The sequence below is a fragment of the Coturnix japonica genome, chromosome 5, assembly GCF_054131305.1.
Source record: "Coturnix japonica strain WE chromosome 5, WE-NBRP24, whole genome shotgun sequence".
In the NCBI taxonomy this organism is placed as follows: Eukaryota; Metazoa; Chordata; class Aves; order Galliformes; family Phasianidae; genus Coturnix; species Coturnix japonica.
In genome coordinates this window covers 14,035,252-14,055,801 of record NC_140667.1, presented here as the reverse complement: position 1 = coordinate 14,055,801, position 20,550 = coordinate 14,035,252, and the positions used below count along the sequence as shown (strand labels likewise).

The 20,550-nt window shown below is 37.1% G+C and overlaps 1 protein-coding gene across 1 annotated transcript; it reads right to left on the bottom strand.

Moving 5' to 3' along the window:
- Nucleotides 1–7,349: 7,349 nt before the first annotated feature.
- On the bottom strand, nucleotides 7,350–14,414 carry OLFML1 (olfactomedin like 1). The gene is made up of 3 exons (XM_015863975.3): nucleotides 13,949–14,414; nucleotides 12,849–13,137; nucleotides 7,350–9,729 (listed from the first exon to the last, which is right to left on the bottom strand). Exons 1-3 carry the CDS (start codon nucleotides 14,072–14,074, stop codon nucleotides 8,951–8,953), a joined length of 1,194 nt encoding a protein of 397 aa, XP_015719461.2. The 5' UTR covers nucleotides 14,075–14,414; the 3' UTR covers nucleotides 7,350–8,950.
- Nucleotides 14,415–20,550: the final 6,136 nt, after the last annotated feature.

Here is a 20,550-nt window from a genome sequence, read left to right as displayed (position 1 = left end):
TGTAAATACAGAAACGTTTGCACAGTATCACAGAACTGCAGGGGTGCAAAGAGGTGCCTTAGTCCAACCCCCGTCCCAAAGCAGCCTCCCTACAGTAGGTCCCCATACCAAAGCGTTCAGATGGGTCCTCAGCATCTCCACAGAAAAAGCTCACCACCTCTTCCCATTACCCTCTGCACCCCTAAGAAAGGCTGCAAACAGTATCAGTTTGGTCTCGGTAAAGAATTGGATCTCAGTGTCAAAGCAAACATGCCTAAAAGTGGGAGAGAGAGAAAAGGCAGAAATGCTTTTGAAACATCTCTGAACATGCTAAAGAATAATTAAAATCTGCAAGAATCCAGAGGCTGGGCTTGCCTTGCTTTCAAATTTTTGTCTACCTCTCAGCTTTGAGATAAGCATATTAAACACACACAGAGGTATGGTCAAATTCATAGCATTTGATGCACAAATCACACACATTTGATAGCACAAAACGGATAACAAAAACTATTGCTATAGCACTGCTTGTTGCAGTGTTGTTTCACTGTCAGTAGAGTTTGCATCCTTCTTGGCAAAGCTGAGAAATTTTTACCAAAACCAGTCTGCTTTCTTCTCTCCAACTAGCTTTACTCACTGGCTAGGGATGTGCCCAGGTGACTTTCCATGTGATGAAAGCACCACCTGGGACCTCACCTACTCTTTTATGGCTTTTTAGCTTTGTTACTTCCTTTCTTGTTCACACCTGAGCTGGAATTGTTGAGACCATGCTAGCACATGCCCAGAGCATGGCCAAGCCTGAGTTTTGTGAAGGGACAGCACCTGTAACAGAGACTGTGCAATTACTGCCACTCAGGTAGCAACAAAGGGTAAAAGAACTGAGTTTGAGTAGCACAAAGTACAAAATGGCATCCTGCCATCACTGCAGAATTCAGTTATCATTTTACATCATTATCTATGATGTATGGGTTGCTCATACTTAATGTACCATCAGAGAAAATCCAAATCTAGGTTAATTCTATGTCTCTCTCACTGTAGCAGTTTGCAGAAGCTCTACTTCAGCTGTCCTGTCCTTCCAGCTAATCGCCATTCCATAAGTCCCTCCTTCAGTAAGAGTGGTTTCTTTCTGCAGTAGCACAGACATGTTACTGTCACAAAGCTAGCATTGTGTTACATCTTAGCCTCTCATATCTAACAATGAAGCTTATTCAGGGACAGCAGAATCATCATCCTCAGAAAAGATCTATGAAAAGAACAAGCAGGGAACCCGGAAGAGAACACTGCTGGGTACTGCTCTAAGGACTGTTTTCATTACTTCCATCTTTGAAATCAGTGAGGAGATATCTGTCAGCTCCCAGATGTTGCTCTTAACCAATTAGTCTCACCAAGATAAAATTAACATTGCACTGTAGTCCAGGTTGCTGTTATATTTGCTGTTTGTTTTTTTGTTGTTGTTGTTGGTTTTTTTGTTAATCTTGAAAATACACTGTTCATTAATTATCTTCAAGAAATCTAGCTAAAATTCAGTCCAAACAATTCTACTTCCTAAAATAATCAACTTAAGAGTTCTCACAAGAGATTGAAGCCGTATTGGACAGGTAGAGATACTTGTTTCTAAAACCAAACTTACTATTTTTCCCCCTCTATTGAGAGCACCATCATCTTTTCAGTGATCTTGTTCTAGGGCAGATGAAATACACTACATTTTGATTGCTTTGCATATTGTTTTCGTAGAAAATACTAACCTATCAGATTTTCCCCCCCAGTCTTCTGTTTATATACCAGAAATTTTAAGTGGGCAGCTCATGCTTTTAGAAGCGTCCCATTACTTTTATTCAGCACTTTAAAAAACATTTAAAAGAGCCATTGATCTGGCTGCTAGAATTTAATTAGTTGGAGCTGTGTGTCAGTCAGCTGTAACTCCCTTCATTTAGCTTGTGGAGCTGCAAGGCCTTAGCTCCACCTAGCGTTCATCTTTTAAAAGAGTCATGAATTCTTGACTGGTAGGTGATTATCCGGTCTATACGTTTTGTGCTTATTTAAAGGTAAACAATCCTACCGTAGTACATGAAAATCCAATGGAAGGCAGGTGCAGCCTTTTCAGGCAGACACAGCTGTTCAAAACATCTGCCTACAAGTTCATTCTCACCATCTCACAAAGGCCCTCTTACTACAGCTTAGAAAAAGAAGCTTTTACTGTAAGCTACTCCAAGCTAATACACAGAGAAAACACTACTGCATAAACTGCTATTTCATTTCCTGTACTGAGGCAATTCGGAGTCATAGATCTCACTTCAGTCAATCTGAACTCTGAATGCTGCAGGATTTGGTGTCTGTTCAGATTTATTTGAGTTTTTTTTTTTTTGCATAGTAGAAAATAACCACATGCTAGAAAGTAATTCCAACATACAGATATTAAGCAGTTTCTTTAGCATAAAGACACCCAGTGTTCTGTTATGCATCGTGAAATGTTCCCAGCTAGCATTCAGGCTTGTGTCAAGCACGATCTATCTTTTGTAAATATTATAAAGTTCTTTTGTTTTAGTTCTCTAACTTCCAACATAGAAGAGCCCATAACAACAGGACAATAACAAGGTTGTCCTACCTGCAGATTTTTGTCCTACCTGCAGATTTTGAAATGGAAAGTTAGCAGCTGGAATAAAACAAATATAGCTAGAAGTAGATGACCAGAGAGTATCTAAGGAAGACTCACCAACTCTGAAGCCTTCAGTCAAGATGGGTGCTCATTGATGTCAAGGCTCACCACAAGAACTCTGCAAAGGAACAGACTCCAGAAAGAGATGCTACCTTAGTGGTGGTCAGCACTTAAATGGGATCTAGGAGAGGTGGAGTCAAGCTCCACCCCTTTCAGGAGCACAGCTCAATTGCCTTCACCTGTGTTCCCACAGCTGACATGTTGCTTGCCTCAGATGGTTAATCAGAGGCTCAGGCCATGATCAACAGCTTCCCTTACAGAAGATAAGGGTCCATCTCTGTTCTTTTTCCAGACAATGCTCTTGATTGCTTCTGACTTTGCTGGTCATTACTGTGCAATTATTTATCTCATTATTATACAGATGCAGAAGCTATCCCTTCCTCTTTCTTTTAGAGAATATCCTCAAACACCTCCAGTATATTTGGTATCATGATTCATTTAGTCTGGTATAACAAAATACCTTTTACCTAGCTACTAAAGCAAACCATTGGTGTGAAGCTTATTGCAGCTCCCAGGCAGTAAAGATTAGCTTAAACAGCTTTCATCTGACCTCTGCATTTGCAAGAGCAGGCAAGGTCAGTTAGTGTGATTCAGCTGAGGTGCAATAACTCAGTCACATGCCTGAGCTTTCAGCTTGTTTACTGTTCAGCTTTCTTTTGTCAGTATTTTCAGATGTTTGCTAAAATGTGTGTTCACAGAGTAAAGAAATGATACTTTCTATAGAAATTTAAAGAAGATCAGACAATATGCTTGTCAGGAATAATGAAGTCTTTGTCTGATATATGTTTTAAAGTTATCTTAAAAGGTCTGCCTGCAAACAGTCACTGAAATCTACTACAGGAGAACTCCAACAAGCCCACAAACAAACACCAACAGAAAGGTGGTAGGTCTCCAGTTTTAATCACTGCCTTGGATCCAGAAGTTGATAACCTGCACATGGATGCCTTAGCTTGAATAGTTTGGAAGTCTTAAGTAATTGGCCATAACTGATACATTTATGAGAAAATCCTAGATTTTCAGATTTGTTGGGGGGGTCTTGTAACCTGCTACACACAAAATGGACATTTCCTGTTGTAGTAGAAATGCTGAGTCAGGGCCTGAAGCAGTAATTGAGTGTTGGAAGACAGCACCAACACAGCAGTGCTCACCTACATACAAATGGATTTGAGTGTAGTGGTTTCTTTCCTATATTTCTATACCCATGATTGTTGTATTTGAGTCTAACCTCATTTGCTGGTTTTCTGAAAGTGAACTTAGCATATAAAATACATTCTTTACTGGACTACTGACTTTCAGTAATTCATGTGTTGCTGTTTTTTAAAGCTAATGTACCTTTACTACATTTATTGTTTCTTTAAGCAATAGGTTTTATTGATAAGTGTCTAGGAATGTTTTGGTTACCATACTTTGATTAACTTACTAGAAATAACAGGAATAATCTGTGAAGTTTTCTTTTTGAATCATGCGTTTTTTTTTCTTTTGATATTTGTAAGGGAAAATGTTGATTGCAGCCTGAACCTCTGATTAACCATCTGAGGCAAGCAATTAGTCAGACGCACAGGTGAAGTTAATTCAGCTGTGCTCCCAGATGGGGTGGAGCTTGACTGCACCTCTCCTAGATCCCATTTAAGAGCTGACCACCACTCAGGTAACATCTTTTTTTAGGGGTTGCTGCTTTGTGAAGTTTTTGTGGTGTGCCTCAACTTTGGTGAGCATCCATGTTGACTGAAAGCTTCAGCACAGGTAAGTCATTTCTTAGGTATTTTCTGCTTATTTACTCTGTAATTGCAATTATGTGTTTCTGTTATTACAGCTATTTTTTTGTTTGTGTTTTGGTTTTTTTTTTGGGGGGGGCAGAAAATGCCAATATTCTAATCTTTCTGGTTAGAGTTTAGGCTAGGATTTGGTGATAGAGTTTACACAATATTCAAATAATTTCAAGTAAACTAGGTTTTGTTCTAGATGTGTTGTTGTACATCTAGAATGTTGTAACAAAATTTAGAGTACCCTTATGAACTTCTCAGGAGGAATTCTTTTTAGTTTGATGACAATGCTACAGATGCATTAGTTTTAGTTTGTTGTGTGCAAGTCTGTATTGCAAGTGGCTTCTGAATCGTGTGTTTTCACAGTAATTGCAGCTATGTTAGCTTATGAATATGCTCATATCTTTTTAATCATTAAAACTGCTTCTTTTGTGTAATGTCTACTTTCTATAAGTTCAAATGGAAATCTGGAAGAGGAGCATCTGAGTATCAAAAACTAACTAGTACATTAATGAATGCGTACTCTTGCTTAAGGTGGTGGCTTTCTGTATGTAGGTATGAATTATGATATATTCAGCTTGGATGTAATTCAGTTTTTGTTGTTGCATACAGGCTTTTTTTTCCTGCAAATCTATGTGTGTTTTCTAACAGATAGGTGCTACCTTTTGGGTTTCTTTAAAGAACATAATGGTTATGTTAGACAATAAAGGCTTGTTCATAGTTCACCAAGAATCTAAACTGTTAACTTTATTCACTATAATTGTATAAATGTGCACAAAGGGAAGAAATATTTGTTTCCCAGGAGTAATGGTATGAACAGGGATATGAGTTCAGCTTTGAACTTTCCTTGCTTGTGTATTGTTAGCTATCAGGATTCTATTTCTGTGGACACAGCACATTCCTTTTCTAAAAGCATTCATGTCTTGTTTATGAACATTCTTTGTTGTTTTTCTTGGATGGACAGTCGTGTGATGTTTGACTGTTCTGTGATGAAAAACAAGTTCATCTGCATAGACACAGTCAAGGATGAATTGTAAATGTTACTGTTATGAATATAACACTGGAGTTCAATGTAGAGAGTAACATTAGGTAAACCTTGTAACTGCAGACTTATGTTTGGTTTACATAGAAGGGTATGTTCAATCTGTTATTTCTTATAGTTTTGGTTTTTTTTTTTTTTTAAAGGGAGCCACTTAAACTATGGCTTGCAAAATCAGCTGCAAGTTAACTGTGCCACCTGCTTTTCAGGGCTATGCCTGATAAACTGATAGGGATTTATGTTGCAGGAGTAGCTGGTGGGAAGGTAGTGCTGACCCAGGGGGAGCTCAGGTGCAGGTAATGTACTGAATGACTGTAAGGGCTGGAGCCAGGATCTTATCTTAGTAATGTAGGTAAGGGTATCTCATCTGAAGTTCCCTGCATACCTGAGAACTTTGCAAGCCTTCTGAAAATAAGCAGTTTCTTTCTCTTATTTCTGTGGCTACTGCAATTACATTTAAGCAGATCCTCACTTAATGTAGCCAAAGGCCTTGTTGCTCTGCCATCTTATGCTTTCTATCTCTTTACAATATCACTCAGTGAAATTGCTTGTGCTAAAAAATTTACTGAAAGATTTTTTAGATCTTTTTAGGAAATAACACTTTGCATATTGATACATGCTCTGAGCCTTCTTCAGTTCTGGCTGCCTCTGTAATGGAAATTGCTGAATGCAAATAATTTCTTCTGTGGACTTAGAAAAGAAGCTAAGAGTTAAGGGTTTAAATTAGTGGGTTTTTTACTTATTCAAAATACAAACAATTACCCCAACAAAACCTAAAACTTCTCTCTACAAGTTGCTTCTACCAGCTGCAAATGTGGCACTGGAAAGTTGGCATTAAATCTGCTTACATCTTGCAGATGCATTAAAATTGCTTTTGGACAAATAAAGTGGAAGTGTAAAGCCAATGCAAACCTCTGCAACTCCTAAAGGGAAACCTATTTTATCCATGTGAGATACTATTGTTTTCAGTTGAATATGTGCACAGGTAATTACACTGACAGTTGACTTCTAATCTTCTGTTGTAGTAAATGGACTGTGATAGAGGAAGCAGTTTAATAGTAGGCCTTTAAAGTAAAAAGCAATTGGGCAGATTTGTGGAAAAAGAAAACTTCAGTTATGTTGGCACAGAGAGAGTCCCTCTGGCATGAATCGTTAAAGCACAGTTACAAGTTAAGTGTTCTTTTGCTCTTTTTTAGCACTTTGAGATTGGCTATCGGTTTGTTTAACTCTCTGGTTGAAATAAAGCTGCTTTTATATTCTTATTCTAGATGTGATGGAAATGAATTGTGTTGTAGTATAGCAGGGAAAAAAACAAACATAATTTGTTCTTTAGGAAGAATGATCCAGTGGCTGGCTTGTGACTTGTTGGAGTAAATTCCCTGAAAAGTGCACAGAGTCCAGGTCATTAAAGGTCTTACAAATAGTTGAGGCAGACATTCACTGATGTGTCCTTCTGCTCTCTTTCCTTATGTTTGCACGGACAGTCTGCGAATCAATGTCATTACTAACATCTGCAAATTACAGGTGTTTTATCATTCACATATTTCTCTACTCCTTGTGATTAAGCCTTGATTTCACAATTTGTGACAATGCTTTTAGTCTTTTTTAATGTGATATGAAATAACTTAATGAAGCTCCTCAGTGCAGGACCTACTTTTTATCAGAATTAGACCATATTTGAATTTATTATCGAGTCTGTATTTCCCAGGATGCAAGGTTCAGAGGCTTCCTAGCTTGAGTTTTTGAAGGTTGTTGATTGATACAAACACCTTGAATACATAATGAAGTGTGTTTTGCACACTATTACACAGAGCCTCCAGGAATGCCTTTTATGAAAAAGGAAGCTTAATTCACATTTATGACAAAAGCTGTTTATTTGTTAAGTCAAGGTTACACTTCCTTTTGCATTAAGGATCTGAAAGCATTGCAGAGGTGGTGTATACTCTATTTTGCATGTGTAACTTCAGAGATGAAGAATAAAAGGCTGCATAATGTAATCTGCCTTTCACCTATGGTCACGCAGCAAATTATTGCCAGCCCTCCTTATTGTAAGCCCAAGGATGTCTTCCACTGCTTCTTGTGGCCTCTGAAGCATGGAATTAATGCTGTAGTCACTAAGGTTGTGTTGAATTATTTTTTTATCATGCTAAAATCATCCCAATATTGCTGTAATTTCTCAGTCTGTATGCTTTTATGTTTTCAGGAACTCCTTTACAAAATAGTTGCCTGATGCTTTTTGTTCTGTGTAAGCAGTCTTTAAACAGATCAGTACTTTGTGTAAAGAACAAAATGGGTTTTCTGTAGAAACAACTGAGGATTGTATTGTTAGTCCTTTATTTTTACAATTAACATCCAGTTAAAATCTGAAAGCTTAAGCCAGAATCTGTATTTTTGTATGTGTCTAGTGTGCGCATTGCTTTGCTTCTTTTTATTGAAGCAAATGAAGATGTATTTCTGTGTTCTCCTGTTGTTTGCAAAGCCAGGACTGAACAAGTGATGTGTGCTCACTTGTGCTATTTGGGCTCGTCTGGTCTATGTTTTCTGTACAGATATTTTGCTGGAGTCAGTGGACAGGATAAGGAAGATTTAGGTATGATCAATAAAAATGTTTGGAAATATTGAGAAGGCACCTCAGGACTTGATGCTGACAGTGGGAAGAAAGCAATTACTGATAAATAAAACAACTAAATGGTGCATGGTTGTGAACAGATCTAGGAACACTCCCTACTGCAAACAAGCAGTGATACATTGATTAAAAAAAATTGGAAAGTGGCAAATTGTAGCTGTTAAGTGGGAATATCCATCTACAACTAATGTTTGTTGGACCTAAAGTGGCCTGGGCTGCTATGCAGACAACAAAAACAGTCTAGAAAGTCAGTCATTAGAAATAGCCTTGATATAATGTGCAGGAAGATGATATGCTAAACATAAACCATATGTTTGTGAGAATGTCTACTGCTTTGCAATATGGTAAATCTTTGCTGTTAATTCAGTACAAATAGCTTCTCTGGCAGTTTGTGGTTTTTACAGTGCTTTTGAAAAGATTATTATTTTAGTGAATTGGGCACCGAAGGCACTAAGATAATGTGTTTGGTAGGCAGGATTTAATTGATTACTTTGACAATGAAGCAGAAAGTACAGTTTTAACAGGAAGAGAGCATGTTAGATATGTTTGTGTGTATGTATACATACCCATCTGTGTTTTCACTGTGCTCTTTAAGACTAGTTTCTGTGTATGTATTAATATGGTTCTAATGAGTTAATTCTTATTTATGGAGACTTTACGTATTTTTAAATGGATGCTAGTTTAAGATCATTGGCATGTGTAAGCATTAATTTATGTGACAGAAATGAAAGTTGTAGCAGATGATCGTTATTGTGCATCAAAATTATATTAATTCCACAAAGATGTTGAGACTCTAGCCTTTAAATGCATTTGATAAGTTGCTCAAGATTCTAGGCTTTTTGCTGGTTTTGAAGCTTATAAATAATCTGGGATCCATCACCCCAGGCAAGGAGCTGCTTTTCCTTGGGATCATAATGAATAGTGGAATGGCTTCCCTGACGTTTTGGAAAATGCAATACTGGTATTTCATAAGTATTTACCATACCCAAAACATCATATGCACATTGTATGCGAGAGGTGCCTCCACTAGGAAAATTGTACACGACATAGAGTGTATTGCACGCCATGAAAGCTGCTTCAGCATCTTTACTGCTGCATGTTGTATCCCAAGAGTGTTCCACTGACATGGTTATGTGGTTGATTTTGGTAATTACAAGGTTTCCTCCAATCTCTGGTTCTGCATGGATTGCCCAGAGCCCTTGCTCATCAATAGCGAGATCTATTTTTGTAGGTGGAGAAAGCTGATAGGCAGGCATTCTTCCAGCCCCTGGCAATAGCATATGGTCAACTATATTTCTTTTCTGAATATTGAATTTAATTATTTCATTTAAGGAACCATGTCTGTGATAGAATAGGAAACCCTGATAAATAACGTGGCCAGTCCCTTCCCAGGGAAATGGCAGGATAACTCTGCGAGCTTTTAGTGTGTGATTGCTTTCCATGAATGTCATGATGTTTGCAAATTCAAAAATAACATTATTCACAGGACCATTTAATAAATAAATCTTTGTATGCTTTTTGCCAGGATCTCTCATCCAAGAACCGTGCTTATCTCCAGTCTTCTTGACTATCTTTAGGGACTTTACACCTGCAAGCATGTGGTCACAACCTGTAAATAAATACCCAAAGACAAAAATATCATGTTAGATTATTTGAATTTTATAGTTTTCTTTGAATTATTTACCTTCTTTTTAACCAATCTAGTTGCCAAGGTGAGTATATCAATAAAAAATGGCAGCAGTGTGGCTATGTTAAGTAGTGTGACTCTAACTTTATTATATGATTGAAACAGCAAACCCTCAGCTACACATGCTGAGTTATCAGACTAGTGTTATTCAAATGGCATTCAGTTCATGTACCTGACAGGAAGCCAGTAGATAACACAGTAGTGATTCCCTGATTATTGTCTTCTATTCTCTTACAGGGCTATAATTTTGACTTCAAAGAGGTGTGAGATCAGTGCAGTAAAATAATCAAATTTATTTCCTAAATCTATGCATAATAATTTAATAATCCTAATCTATCCTCCTGATATGTGATGTTTGTATGTGCATGTGTATTTAGTAATTCTCTTATCCTCTTAGGTTTTTTTCTGCTAGTTGAGTGGTGCAGTTCACACCATAGGAGGAAGGGACCCCATCCAGAGGGGTCTGGACAGGCTTGAGCAAGTGCACGCAAGTTCTTATTGACATTCTTAAGGTGTTATACTTGGGATTGCCTTTACTCAGATGTGAATAAAGGCTGGGAGAAGAACTCATTGAGAAGAGGTCTGTGAAGAACTTCATCCTGATAGATGAAAAACTAAACTTTTTACATGGTCTTATAGTGTTTTGACAAGGGGGAATGAATAAAAGAGAGGAGATCTAGGTTAGATGTTACAAAGGAATTTCTTAGAGAGTGGTGAAACACTGGAACAGCATATCTAGAAAAGTTGTGGATGCCCCATTTCTGGAGGCATTTGAGGCCAGGTTGCATTGATATCCCGGATGGCCAGATCTAGTGGCTGGCAACCCTCCAACCTAAGCTGTTCTATTATTTATATGTGTGTGTATATATTTACTGTTATGATGTAAAGACAAAAGAACAAATGTAGTTTATGTTGTTGATTCTGATGTTAGAAGCATGACGAGTGGAATCAAGTAAAGATAAAGCTTTTACTGTAGCAAGTGAGCCTTCAACAAGGACGACTAAGGCCTGCTTGCAATTGTCAGAGGATGTCAAGGATAACAGACGTTTTTGTTTTTTTTTTTTAAGTGTGTTGATAGTAGAAGGAGGAATGTGTAATGTGTGTGAATGAGGTAGATGCCCATGGGGACGCTGAGAAAATGGAGATACTGACTGCCTTCTTTGCTTCAGTCTTTACTACTAACACTGCCCTTCAGGAGTCCTAGACTCTGGAGGGAAGGGCATTTGTATTACAGGAGATACTATTGGAAGTTTAATGAATTGCCTTTAATTAAGTGCAGCCATTTTAGTAAACAGAACAAATAAAGCCTTAAGGCAGGAAGTTTTGGCAGCAGATGAAATGGAGAAAGCAAAAAACAGTTACTTTACTGGCCTGATATGAACCTATTGAAGTCATTGGCAAGATTCCATTTGCCTTTAGGAATTGACCTTTCAGTCATTTGTGTATACTGATACCCTCTACCAAAGCACTCCTATTTTGGGGCTGCAGCATTGACTTTTTGCTGTAAGTCCCTTAATCTGGTTGCAGAGTAATATACAACAGCTTTCCTGAAACTAGCATTTATTGATTAAATTTTTAAACATAAAGTCCTTGTGTTAAAATATCTGGTAGGCAATTAGCAATGTGCTCGTCGTCTACGGGAGAAAGGCACCAAATAACTGGATTACTACTTGAATTCTATGGAGGGTTTCTCCTTGAGAGGGGGGAAAAAAAAAATGTTATCTCAAACTGGCTTTCCTGGCGTCTTGCTGGGTGAGTAAGGAACTGACATGCACAGTAAGCAGAAAGTATATCAGAAAGTTTCCTTGTTATCCACTGATACCTTCCAGGCCTGCTGTTAACAAGATTTACAGCATGCAGAAGAGAATTTACCAGTTCCACCCAAAGCAGGGCAAAACAGAATGGGGTGTCAACTGCTGAATGTAAAAATAATCATGTACGTATGTGTAGCTGTGTCTATACATGTCTATATAATAGAATATATAATATTTATCTTAGGTGTGTATGAGCTTAAACTAAAGCTAGTAATATTGTTGGGCTTTTTTATCTTTTATTTATTTAAAATTGCCAATCTCAGAGTGCTTCAGCAAAACAAAAAACCCAAACTTCTGGGTAGTGTGTGGTAAGAGTTACTGTGTGCAGGAGCTGTGGATGTCTTGTTCCTAAGTACTTTAAAACAGTGAGTAGTTTCCCCATGGGCTTTAGTGGGGCAAGCATTTACCTGTTGCTAAAAAAGCGTAAAGAAGAAAAGTGTTAACTTATTTGTAAAATTAATTCAGTACACTTCTTTTGAAGCCAGTGTAATTGTATAATTGATGCTAAAGATCTTCCATCTCTGTAGCTGCTTGTAAGGACTGTCTTTATCCCCTGTAACTGCTCTTACTACATTTGAACAAAAATGGAACAGACTTCATCAAGCAGATAAGTTATATTATATCTATATAAACACATTACAATAAAGATGCTTTATAATGAGAAAATTTAGTTTGGTTGCAGACAGTTGCATGTTGCATATATTCTTCATAATGGATACCTTACCCTTTCAAGTTAGCACTGAGCTTTGCTTGTAGATAATCCATTGTGCTCTCTTGATAAAGTACCCAGTGGAGGAGATGGATAATATAATAACAGAAGAGGGCAGCAAAATAGAAGGAAAATGTAGTACTGAATTAAGTTTTATTAACTTGAGTTTACTTTTAAAGCTTTGATCTCTTGCCAGTACAAATAACAAAGACCAACATTAGTTCCTCAGTACAATGGAAGTGCAGTAGCAATTGTTCAGTTGCTGTGGGACTTTTGCAAGAACTTGCTTTGGGTTTTGTGTTTTAATTTTGTAATAAAAGCTTTCAAGGAGTAAACCTGATATATCAGAGTATATGCAAAATAAACATTTGGACTGTTCTTCCTTATGTCCCCCTTCCCCACATATATAAAACATATGCTTTTTTCAAAGACTAGTATTTACATATAAAAGCCACATTATCTTTGATATTCACGTAACTTGTGAAAATCTGTTACCCTTACAAATGAACTGTTCTTACTTGCATTAAGTATGTCTTTAAGTTTCCTTTTTTCTTCTGCTGCTTCTAATAGCTGCTGTTTCACGAGATCTTCATCTACTTCTATGCATGTCTTAGAATCTCTCACAGATCCAAAATACTCGACATCCCTTTGTGCTCGTTCAACTCTTGTTAGCAAATTCTCTACTTCATCTTTAACCTCAGCCTTGTAACTGTTCAGTCCTGACAGACGTGACAGTACCATCTTTGAGAAGTCTCGGAATTCTTCAACATAATCCAGTATGTCTTGGTTGCATTTATCCAGTCTGTTCTTGGGTTAGAACACAGAAAGAGCTTATGTAGAAATGCATATGTAATCTTATATAGATGTCATTCTCATTCACAGTTACTTAATCTCTGCTATCGTCTCCATTACAATTTCCTCCTCTATTTGAAAACATTGCTCTGTTGCTGCTTATATGTGCATGGAGAGTAGAAATTCAAGTCAAATTCTTGCCTGTATTTTAAAAAAAGTGCAAGGGTGGGTGAATTTAGATAAAGCTGTCTGTAGAAGACTTACAAATACTCAAATTTTATGAGGCACTAATATTTCCATATAGTTTAAAGCAGACACCTGTTTCTGTCTTGCAGCTGCAAGAATCCTAATTCAAGGGAAGATATGCTGCTGTTCTACATTGGTGTGTCTTAAGTCACTCTCTTGACCAGGTTTATCTGTACACAGAAATGTACTGGGCATTGTGTTCTGTCTTAGCAACTGACAGCAGTTCTACCAGTAACTGTATGATTGTGCCATTCCTTCAGATGGACTGACTTAACGTCAAACACTTGCATATTTGGCTAATTTCACTGTATGCAGTTTGTGTAAAAACAAGCAAGTGATAGCAGAGTAAAGCATAACTCCATGAAATGACACGCTACAATAATTAATAATTGGGAGTCATTATAGTGAAGGTTTTAACAGGAGTTTTGCTTAACTGTACTTATTTGGAAGTGCTGGAAACTTATCTTCCTGATACTGATTAGAATACAAACACTTCAGTATTTATCCCCAGCCCTCCCCCGAACTGCATTTTCAGATCTGTATATAGACAGTATTAGTAAATGATGGAGATAGCACATACCTCTAAGGATAAGATACGACGGTCTATGTAGTTCATCAGTGCTGCATCTTGCATTACATACTGGGCTTCTCCCATGATGTTTTTGAGGAGTGGAACTAATAAAAAATGAAGTCCCACGATGATCATTGTTTAACAAAATCTTGAAGGGGTTTAATACTGAATTAATAGTGTAGGTGCAGAGAGCAATCCTCACTGCCACTCCAGAATTAAAGAAAATGTTAGAGTTGTCTGATGCCACAATGTGGAAAAATTCTAAAAATACTGTGGTTACAGCTATTAAGAAGACTTAAAATGGCTGTTGCAGTTTTGTTTATCATTTAAAAAAAAAAAGTTGTGGAGCAGGAACTGAAAGTTGTATTTCTAGAAGCCAGATGACTGCTTCCTTGTTTGTGATCCTATGATCAATTCCAGATGTTCAGTACTGAGTCACATAAAGCCTGTAAGCCAAATTTCATTAAATGCAAATAAAAATAATTTATTATCCCTACTTTCTCCTCCCATTTGCCTTCCCATGTGACCAGAACTGTGCAGGATAAACTTGGTGTAAATCAACACAGCTTCAAAGTCGGTGAAATGCTGTTTTTTCTTTCATAGGGAGATCTGATGCATAATCATCTATTGCAACAACCATAGCTGTTACTGTGAAACAATCTAAAGCCTTTTTTTTCCTCTTCTGGTGTTCAGCCTATTTGCAGGAGGACTGAAAATCATAAAGTGAAAACAAACTACTTTTCCCTTCTTGTTTCTCTTTTCTCTTGCCAATTCTTTTCCACCTAAAATCAGTATCCTTAATACAGTTCATTGTCACTGTAATAGTCCTTTAAGGACCTCTTCTTTCAGAATAATAACTATTTTTTCAAATCTCCCTTAATTTAAAGGAGCATTACATTTAAGGAATTTCTTCTTTTTAAAAGCTTTCCTTACTGAATGCCTTGTCTAGAAAGAGACATGGCAAAGCTCATGTTGTATTCCTTAGGAAACCACATGTTAGGACTTTAGAAAGGTCCTTTTGTATCTGAAGCCAAACTGGATGTCTGTGTTTCTCAGAAATCTCCACCTCTTCACTTCTTTCCATTTTTATTTCTTTGCAGGTTTTGTTTCTTAACATTTATACAGCTTTCCTTTGGTTTCTGACTGTCCTGTGTTTACGTAAGGATGCAAGTGTTCACAGGACACATGTAAAAGTTAACACAACTGGCATATTTAATCTTCATTTCCTTGTTTGTTGCAGGGTTTGGATATGTATGTTTTACAAGCAGAAATCTTTTTTTTTTTTTTTTTTCCCCCCCCCGTTTCAATTTTGCTTTGTTCTAAGAGGCACAAGCAATTTGCCAGTTTGTATTTATAAGCAAATACTTGGTTTTACATCAGTGTCCTCTCACTATACTGCAAACCTCCTCCTAGAGAAAACAGAAAGCTTGTATGTGGGATTCTTGAGAATGGGTACTTTAGGAAGCATATTTTCTTCCTTGATTATGTTCTTTGGAATTCTGAAGGTCTGTGTCAGATGCAGCAGTTTTCTTGTTATGACTTATGGTTAAGAACTGGACACAGTTTTTCCTTCTATTAATACTTAATTCCTGTTTTTACCCTTCCTAGATATGTCACTGAAAAATTTATGTATGTATCATCTGCGTATGTTAAATATATTATTTGGTAATCATTTAAAGGAGGACTGGCTTGGCAGACGAGACATTAGTCTAAATACATAGGATATTGTATGCTAACAGAACAGAAAGTTTTCTTATCTTAGGGAACAGTTTTTTCTCTTAATAGTCATTCCTGGAATAGTCTTATGCTAGGCAGACTTCTAAAAGGAAGCAAGTATGCTGATGTAAGTGTATCTGCCTTTTTTGATCTTGTCCCTTTTCACCCTGGGTAAGATAATATTATTTTTCTGTCCATGTGGCTGCTTTGCTGCTTTATTTCACCTTTTTGCCATTTGGTATCTATTTGACAACTATTTGAGGCTTTAAAAAAAAATAAAAATCCTTGGTTACTGATCTGATAGCAGTTTTAATTTCAGATACTGGCTGGACCAATTCAGAGTAAATACTGGATTTGTGAAATAACTGACTTAGTGAAGTTGTTTACCTTTTATATATCATAGCATACTATGATTGGTTTCAGAAAATGTTTCTTTCTGGCATCTCTGACATAGTAAGTTAGGCACTTTGCAGTTACATGAGTCACTGTATGGTACTTGCAAATGCTGTTACCTGCTCCTCTTAACAGTAAATGCAAAGTTTCCTGCTTTGCCAAAACTCACTTCTGTCAGTTGAGAGAAAGGACTTTTATGACACAGGGCTTCATCTGTGGAGACCTCAAAGTGGCTGTTCAAGAGACTGCTTTGCTTTGCCAGAAAGTTCTCTGATATGTCTCTCCAATATTTTTTCAACTTATGGTCATTCATCATATGTGTTGCAGCTGAATCAAGTTGTAAATAAATGACTATCTGAGATATTGGAATTTTGTTTGTAGTTGTAAATTTGGTAGGTTTTATTATAATGGTATTATACATCAATATGTAATGTTTTCTGCCTTATCTACTTCCTAATTTTAGATAGGACTTAGGCAAAATTTTAGCACTGGTCATTACCTGATGAGATTGCCTAATGCTAAGATCTTTGAAGCAGAGAAGGCTTTTTTCTCATTGTGGAAAACCAACACTTAATTTCTACTTTGTTGTTATTATTATTTTATTTCATTTACTACTTTGATTTCTGTATCTGGAAGACTGATTCACATTGCTATTAAAAATAAATTAATAAAATATAAGTGTCTGAATTCCACCCGATGTCCTTATCTGCCCTACTGTAAGAAGCATCAGGAGCGATACCACTGAGATGTAAGACTTCGAGATTCGGGCTTCCACTAGGTGGCTCTCAAGCCTTTAGATTTGCAAGGGAAATGTCACTGAAGTGCACTATTTCTAAAATTTGTCAGTGAGATTAAAATTTACAGGAAGAAACATCATTCAGATTATCCATAATGATAGAACCACGAACGGGGAACTATTAGTAAGCCAGATGCTAGCAGGCTGTAGCAATTTGCTGCACTGACAAGCTCTCAAGGGTTTTGGGTATGTCTTCTGAAGCTCCTGTCAGCTCCTCAAGGCACTGGCTTTCACAACTTCGGAAGACCAGTATGGGCAGGGTAAGATGATAGTCCCAGAGGAGTGTTCTAAAAGTTAAATTCCTACAGCAAGATAGATCCCTTTTTCCTTTGGAGATGGTTAAATAATGTACAGAACTTGATCTGAACACAGATCCTTAAATCTGAAGTTGAAATCAGCCATGTGTAATTACTTTAAACAGATTCTTGATTTGTTTGTTGTAAGTTCAGAGTTAGTGTGTGTGGAACAAAGGCTGTTCCCTGTACTTGGGAAGGCTAAGTTTCTATTATCCTGAAATAAGCAAACTTTGGAACTATGCGTTGCAATGTTAGAATTGATGTTGAAGTTTTCACAGCTTTGGGCTTGCTTTATTGTGCTAATATTCTCACTGAAGTTTGTTTTTTCTACATTAACAGAAGGAGTGCAGAAATAGTAAAAATTCTTCAAATTCAAAGTATTTGCATAAAGTGATCACAGCAGTCGTCCAGCTGAGTTCAGCTCAGAATGTAAGTTTTTCATGTCTTTATTGGGTGGTATTTATTGTTGAAATATACTGTAGGTGTGATGAGTAACTTCTGTTTATTGAAGTCAGATTAAAGCTTACCTTAATAAGAACCAGAAAAGATATTTTTGAATGTATGCAGTCGTATCTATTTTTAAGTGTAGTAGGCATCATTGTTATACCTCTTTATGGTATCTTGGTGTTACTGCGTTTATCACTGAATTGATGAGGTATGTAGGCATGCAGCCTATGAACCCATTGCAAAGAAGAGAGTGGCTCTGTATGTACCTGGGAAAACTATTAGAACTAAGTAACTTTCCATTTGAGAGCACTGCATGTCACTGTCAGGAAAATGTTTACTGATGATGAGTAACATAATTCTGTAATTTACTGCTGGATGTGAAGAGAGTTTGACAGAGTGATGTGCTGTGAGACTACAGCAGTAAATTTAGGACTCCTCAGTTGTTTTGTTCAAAACTATGCTTTTGTCCCTACATTAAATTCCCAAGTGACTGCTGATGACATGTTCAGTGATTCTGGTGATAGTTATGGTACCAGAAACTTGAGCTGAATAGAATGGAGTTGTGCTAGCAAGCATCTAATTAAATCTAGCCCAAACCTAAAAGATAAGGAAAATGTCTATGAATCCAGGGGAACTAGGACAGAAAAAGCCCTGAAGGGGCCGTGTAGAAGTTGATGAAGATGGCTGAAACGTGTTGAATTATTTTCACATTACTAATGAAGATGAGTCCTATAAAGTAAGAATTCTAAGATGCAGTTCATTCCTTTTGTAGCTAGTTGAAATCCAATCAGGGGCTAAGCCTATAGTCAAGATCGAGTCTTGACAGCAAGAGAGTGTCTACTTTTATAAATGTGAAAAAGTCAGAATACAATTAAAGGAATAAATGTCATTTTTTAAAAATATATGTTTCTCCGTACTTTCAGTTCAGTCCTGAAGTCTCATTGTAAGATAAACGAGGCTTTCTCTGGTCTCAGATATATACACAGTAGTTTTTCTAATTTCTACTTATGTAAAAGTTGGTTAAATCCTTACACAGTTGCAGAATACTTTTCAGCATTGAAGCTATCATTAAGAATTGCATTCAGGGATTGAGCCAAAGTCATACTCTGTTTTTAAATGCTACACCACAAATATAGCTTTTCATCTCTTTCTAATCTGTTAGGGAAAATAGAGTTAATTGCTTCAGTATTTGGGTTTCTTATTTTTATTCTTCCGACCTATTTACGATACCAGTTGTCCTTGATTCATGCCACAGGATGTAAGCAAACTGAACTTCTTGTAATGTTAGAAGCAGAGAGATCTGATCCAGTAAGTACAGAATGACAAAAAGTATGTTTTTTTTGATACACATTAGAGCATGTGTTAGGTGGACCTGTAGAGCAGTCAGCTGTACAACTCCTTAAATAGACATGTTTTTAAAAGCCTAATTTCAAGACAGCCATATTTTCATGTAATGTAGGTTTCATATTAGCTGCATCCTATCTCTGAAAAGGAATAAAAAATAAAACATTCCCCAAAGTCTCCAGATTAGAAAGATCAATAGGGAATGAACTCTAAGCCTAACGCTTAAGCAGTAAACGGATTTTGTAGCCTTTGTTCTCTCTCTAAGGTTACAGCTACTATATTTGAAAGCCTATGTATCAGACAGGTTGGTCCTAGTGGCAGATCATGATGAACAATAAGGCACAATATACTATGCTGATAGAAAAGGATATAAATATGTATTATTTGTGACAGTTTAACACAACTTTTTAAATCTTGTTTAGCAATCAGCCTGTTGTTTTGTGGCACTATCATTGTAATACTGAATCCATTCTTCAAGCTTTGTTATTTTGCCAAAGTGAATTATCTGTGCAGGTGAAAGGTCATAGATACCTATGGACAACATATAACATTGTGTAGTGTTGTATCAAGTGGATTTGATCTGTTCTCTTTGACCTGTCAGGGCTCAGTGCACACTGAATTGGCATGGTTTGAAATATGAGTTTTCTGTTCAAAACTACCAGCCTTGTCACAGAAATATACAATACAGTCTCTTTTTGGGGGAGGTGGTGGTCTGGAGGATGAGAATCACTTGCCTTAAGAAGAAAGTTGAAAAAGAGTGATTCAATTGAGTAATACACAGTATGTGGTTAAAATTTTCCATCTCTCTGCCCTCAGTCGGCCAGACAGTCAGAAACTGCATCTATTAACTGATTAGAATAAAACTTCAGTACCACCATTGTGGCCTTTTACTAGGTTGTAGGGGGGAAAAGAACCAACTGTTCTGCCCTGCAAGCTATCTAGCCTGGCTCTGTTTGTTTCTCTGAGTAGATAGGGCATGACTAACTCATCCATATGTTCAAACATAAAATTCCTGCTGTGGTTCTTTGCAGCACAGGACTAGCAGCATCTGTACGTAAGGGATTTATTTTATGCACTTTGAATCAGAGTGGTCCTCCGATGGGGAAATATTTATTCCTGACACTTGGGAGCTAGCACACTACTGTATCTTTAGGCCTGCTGGTATAATAGCAAGATATCATGCACAGAAAAGGGAATATGTGAGTAACTCGTCCAAATGCTCTGCCATGAACTCATTGTCTGCTCTGTGAACTTGTATTTCTGGCAGATATATTGCATGCTCCCTGTGGAATAGTTGTTGTACTGGGCCCTGGAAAGCAGTTGGGTTAATTTTGAGATTAGCCTTCCTAGTCTGAGATAAGCAATTACTGCAGTTACTCCCATGTACTGGGCTGCTGTGGCAGAATTAAGCAGATAAGTTATCTTCTGATGAGATTGCTAATGTTAAAGTATTAAGTTTATTTGTGTTTAGGCTGATTGATAAAATTTATTAATTTCTCTCTGGTGTTAGGTGTTACTGCCTAGTGTGGTTAATTTCCAAGGGACAAATTCAGTTTGTCCACTAGCTTCTGTGGTTTTCTTCCTGGTCTTTTGATATGAGATACTTTCTGAACACTTAA